Here is a 5592-nt window from a genome sequence, read left to right on the forward strand (position 1 = left end):
AAAAAAAAAAAACTACTCTTAAATTCTAAAATTTAACTTACATTTAAGTTATTAAAAGAAAACATATACCATCATTTTTTTAGAGGTCACAGAAAAGCAATCGAGTTCATGGATTCGAGAACTGAAAAATCTCACGACTATTCTGTGTCGAGATTATCGAGCACAACTATAATTGGAAAGTTTTACGAGGAGATATACGAGGGAGGCTGGGCCGAGAAGTTCAACACGAATTGCAGATATGACCCGTTGAATCAGAGCGTGAAGTCTCGTGATTATCCGAGCACTGCAATAAATATATCCACGTATAGCGTGAGCGGGAAAAGAGCTTGAAAAGGAAAAGGAAGGAAGCAGCTAGATGTTGGGGGAGGACAAGTGCAAAAACCCGACGACATAGGCAATACATCGCGATTTTTATTGATTCCAAAAGTATAGTGATCCCCTGCAAAGAAAATTGGTCACTTTAAACCAGGATAGCAGAGCAGCGGTATCAGATGGATAAATGGGAAAAAATGTCTATTTCCTTATCTTTGAAATCGGGAGGTGTTCCGTCTATATGGATGCCCGTACATGAAGAGCCGTGCTGTATTCTATCGACTCGCTCTAGATTCTTATATGCGATACTTCCGGCAAATCGGATGACGAAAACGACATCTTGCCGAATAGGTACAAAAGATGAGGATACGGATCTTCAAGGATCTGTGAACGTGCGTGTGTGTATATGTGCAGATGTTCAAGTACTTGTACAGAAAAAACTTGAAAAAGATTTCGCAGATATTTGCTACTAGAGATGTATGTGCAGACACGTATCAGTTACACTGCCTTCTCCCTTTCCATCCGTATTCCTCTCGTGCTGTCGATTATATTGTACCACCTAAAATATAAGGTTGCATATATACAGATGAAAATTTTCTTAATATTGATATTTTTGTAGTTCAGAAACAAAACTAAATAAATTACGGAAAACCTTACCAGCGCACGAATTTGGTACTTCATAACTGTGGGACTTTAACGACAGGTAGTATATAATTTAATTTTTTATTTTAAAATAAACCGGAGACACGGAAAAACTTTTCTTTATTTTAATGGAAAAAATTTTAAAGTTTTACTCAGAATTAATGTAAAGTACACTACTTAAATAGCTTACCAAATCTTGAAAGAATCGTATCACCAGACTTAAGCCATTTGTGTATGGATTTTTGTTACCATTCCATTTTGTATGAAAGTTAGTATCACAGTTTTACCATGTATACAAGAAAAAATTTTGGTTAATATATAAACTATAATGATATATATTTTTTTTAATTCTTCATTTATTTTTGAGTTACACAAAGAGTCAGTTAAAATATTTAGCTTTTTGCGCAACCAAATATTGAGATAATACATTTATTTTTACAAGTCTTTTGTCATCTGCAGTACTAGAAAAGATTGTTTTCGTTTTTCCAATTCATAAGACAGATATTTTACTCCAATCACGGTTACTACTTACACGTGTAGCTCCTTCCTGAGTAATTCCCTTTTCAATTTACTGTTTGTGATTGTTCGTGAACTCTTGGCTGATAGTCTCACTAGCAACAACAACGGCGAGTACATTTGCTCTTTGAACTTACGTTAGTAAACATATCACATTCGACATTACAAGCGAAACTATTTTGCTGAGAGCAATACGGGGGGAGGAAGGATACTTTGGCGCTACGTTGACTGATTGTGTTTGTTTAATTACCCGGTGCTGTATTGAAATTTAAGTTTGAATACGTCGGGAAACTTGGTGCACCAGATTCGACACGAACAATTTCGCACGAGTGAGTACTTGTCCCAACTAATCAAAAGCAAAGTGTTCTCAAAGGTTTCCCTGTCCCTGCGTTTACAAACAGAGAAACCAAAAACGTAATTAAACTGACAGGGTAGATGTACAAAAGGCACGTCATTTATCCGTACATTTCTAAAGACCAATACAGTCGACAATAGCAGAACTCGTTCCCCTCCCCTAGCTCTTATACCTAGAAGCAGTTCACCTACACAGTGGTCCTTCCAGAGCAAGAACATTAATTAAAAAGGGAAAATAGTGCTGCTACGGAACTAGTTCTCCACTCGAACTGAAGGAAGAGTTATAGCCGAATGAAAGAGTATATCAATGCATGCGAGTCCCAGATAACGTCAAGGATTAAGTTAATCGAGTACACGCATACGCGTACGTGATGCTTCCATACCAGGCGTTAAAGTAATTTCGTTCCCTCGGGCACTTGTGATTTTCCGATCATTGATTCGGGTCAAATATTACGAACGGGCACACACAAACCCTTGAAATAACCTAAATTCAAGCTTTAAATTTCAGGTGAGAGGCACTGCTGCTTGTCGTAGGTGTACCATCCTTAGTTGGTGGTGTGGTCTCTTTTTTTTTTCTCTTGCGGTCTTCGTTGATCTACTTTCGAGGATATTTCACTTTTTCTTTCTTTGCCCACGACTTGCAAGTTGGAGGGGGATATGATTTAAACTCTCAACTTTTTAATGAGCACCGATAATTTGATAAGGAGTTCAATTAACTTTATTTACGACGATTCTTCGTCACGTGGTTTTTTTTCATATCTACGGCCAAAGTTTGTTGTTCTGTGTGTACAAAAGAGTTTCGAGACGATGTATAAAGTATAAATAAATTTCTAAGCCAAGACAAAATTGTAACATGGGTTTGTTGGTACAGAAATAAATAAGAGCTCGACTTGTAATTAAATTTTACTTTATTAGCACTACTTGTACTCGAGGAAGACTGCGCGTGTCTTCCAGTCTTGCGAACCTGGTCCTTTCGCTCTTACATCTCTACCTAATCGCTACTTTTACCCTTTTGCTTCGCTCTCCCATTTCCCTCACTTTTGTTCTCTATTCCCGTACCTTTTTGGAACAGATCAGCGAGGGCACATGGACGCATAGATATGCTATCATACGTAACACTATACCGCAAAAATGTTTTACGATCACTTATGATTTTTATTACTGAAGACAATACGTATTAAGCTAAATTTATTGATAAAATCGATAAAAAACATTTTATAAAAGACTTAAGAAATTTAAATCGTGTATCACGAAACGATGCATTAAAAACATCTTTATATGCCTCCAGGTAATATCCATACCAATTTTTTACATTATTTTTTTTTAAGGTTAATTTAATTATTACAAATGTAAGAACGTTAAAACATCAAAAATTGAATAGATTATCATACCTATGGTTTTGAGACAATAAACAAAAAAAAATGCTACAAGAATATTGAACGCACACTACTCGATGAAAAACCACAAAAAGGTGGCAGATTCTTTCCTCAGAAAAGGACAAGGACAAGGAAAGCTTTCTACTTATATAGTCTTATGCTTATAAGATACCACAGTACTTTCACACAGCCACTTTGACTCTGTAGACAACAAGAACGAATCACTTAATTAAATCCATTCTCAGAACGAAAAAAATTTAGTAGGTTCATTACAAAAATTTTTTACAATGTAGGTTAACATAATCAGCTGAGATAGATTATTTAAAGCAACACCTGTTACATTTTAAATTCAACCAACGCTTGATCTGAGTAAGTAGCAGAATATTAAAATTAATGAATAATAAAAAAAAGAGTTACTGGTGCCTCGCAATATTGTTTTCCAGACGTATATTTTTACTCCTGTTTTTGTTGATGCAAATAGTTAAAAAAAAAAAAAAAAATACTGAAATAAATAAATCAACAAAATGAAATAAAATGTAGAAACAACATTTTTTATCGTCAACCAATCCATCCATTACCCAAAACTAATAATTGATTTACTGTTGCTTGACAAAAGACAAAAGTAAAGAAAATGAGTTGAAAGTGATTAAAATAAATGAAACGATAATAGTCTTCGCAGCTAGTATCAATGTGATAATGTAACAGCACACAAAGCACGAAATTGCTTAATGAAATTTTGTACGGAAAGATAACTTTTATCTACTTTTGAAAACTGTCAGTAACAAACGTCTACAAAAATTTTTTTTTTCTGAAGTAATTTAAGTATAGGTGTTTAGTAAAATACTTTATCAGATATGGTTTACAAGAGGATTAATTACAGCGTGAGAGGCGTCGTGAGTGTGAGCGGGACAGGTGTCCGGTCGTCTCGGAGAGCAGTGCTCGAACGCAGAGGCGGCTCCTGGCAAGGCGGAAGCCCGTGAGCAAGGCGGAAGTGCACGCAGCGCCTCACTCGGCTGTCGCGCTCGGGCGCGAAACCAAATAATCCGCCCGCCTCGATCCTGGATCGAAGAACTACGTACCGCCCGCCAAACCGGGGTCGGTCGGGGAGTTTTCTAGAGGCGGCGGAGCAGCGGGAGACGCCGACACAGGCAGCAAGACCATCTTGGTGATGGGTCGCTCGTACACGCCAGTCGCCGTCTTGAGGTTAGCAGCGCGGACAAAGCCGTCGGCTCCCGGGTGGACGCTGATGAAACGGCCGATCGGCCATCGGCCGCTGGACTGCAGAAGTGTAGCGTCGAGGAGGACGACCACATCGCCGACGATGAAGTTCCGGCGAGGAGTAGTCCATTTTAACCGCTGTTGGAATGTGTTGAGGTATTATCGGCTCCAGCGGGACCAAAACTGGGCGCGGACCCCCCGAACGAGCTCCCAGTGGGCGAGCGCATCCAAGCTCTCCGCAGGGGGGCCGGGCAGAACGATGGAGTTGAGAGGGCCACCAACAAGGAAGTGCCCTGGGGTGAGAATATCGAGGTCTCCAGTGCCTCCAGATAGCGGTGTCAGTGGTCGGCAATTTAAGACCATCTCGATGCCAACGAGCACCGTGGAAAATTCCTCGTAGGTGAGATGGCTTGACCCCATGACGCGCTGGAGGTGACTTTTGGTTGACTTGACGGCGGCCTCCCACAAGCCACCGAAGTGAGGAGCGCCCGGTGGAATGAACTTTCAAGCAATTCCTTGATCGGCGAGAGAGCCCGCGACCAATCCCCAGTCCAGCTTGGCTGTCAGCAAGGCATCGCGCAGCTCGACATCAGCGTGGCGGAAGCAAGTCGCGTTGTCGTTCCATATCTCGCTGGGCCGACCGCGGCGTCCAGCGAATCGGTGGAGGGCGCCCAAGAAGGACGCAGCTGAGAGATCGCCGATCAGCTCCAGGTGCAGGGCCTTGGTGGCGAGGCACACAAAAACGGCGATGTAGCCTTTCGTGGTCCGGACTCCTCGTCCTCTGGCGGAGAGTACATGGAAAGGGCCGGTGTAGTCCACTCCGGTGCATTCAAAGGCACGAGAAGGGGAGACTCGGGACGATGGCAGTCGGGCCATGAGTTGAGTCGCCGGTCGTACTCACAGCCGGATGCAGACGACGCACCTGCGGAGGTGAGCCTTGATCCGCCGGGGCCCACCGAGGAGCCAAGCGTGCTTACAGACGTAGGCACTGGTGACACGGTATCCACCGTGCAGCGCCCGAGAGTGCGCCCAGGCGATGACTATGGAAGCGAGGGAAGAGGCCCGCTGAGGATCGGCGGGTGCCGCTCCTCCTCTGGAGGGACAGGTGCCGGCGCCAGGGAGTCTCTCGCGTCGTAGAGGCAAGACCGTGCGTCGAGGTAGTGCGCTTCGCTGT

The 5592-nt window shown here is 42.3% G+C and overlaps 1 protein-coding gene across 1 annotated transcript; it reads right to left on the reverse strand.

Moving 5' to 3' along the window:
- Positions 1 to 4922: 4922 nt before the first annotated feature.
- Positions 4923 to 5294, reverse strand: LOC149376057 (uncharacterized). The gene has a single exon (XM_089590070.1). It carries the CDS (start codon positions 5292 to 5294, stop codon positions 4923 to 4925), a length of 372 nt encoding a protein of 123 aa, XP_089446196.1.
- Between the last annotated feature and the right edge of the window lie 298 nt (positions 5295 to 5592).

The sequence above is a fragment of the Copidosoma floridanum genome, unplaced genomic scaffold, assembly GCF_036245765.1.
Source record: "Copidosoma floridanum isolate Cflo_tuat_1 unplaced genomic scaffold, Cflo_Japanese_pri ptg000001l, whole genome shotgun sequence".
Taxonomy (NCBI): Eukaryota; Metazoa; Arthropoda; class Insecta; order Hymenoptera; family Encyrtidae; genus Copidosoma; species Copidosoma floridanum.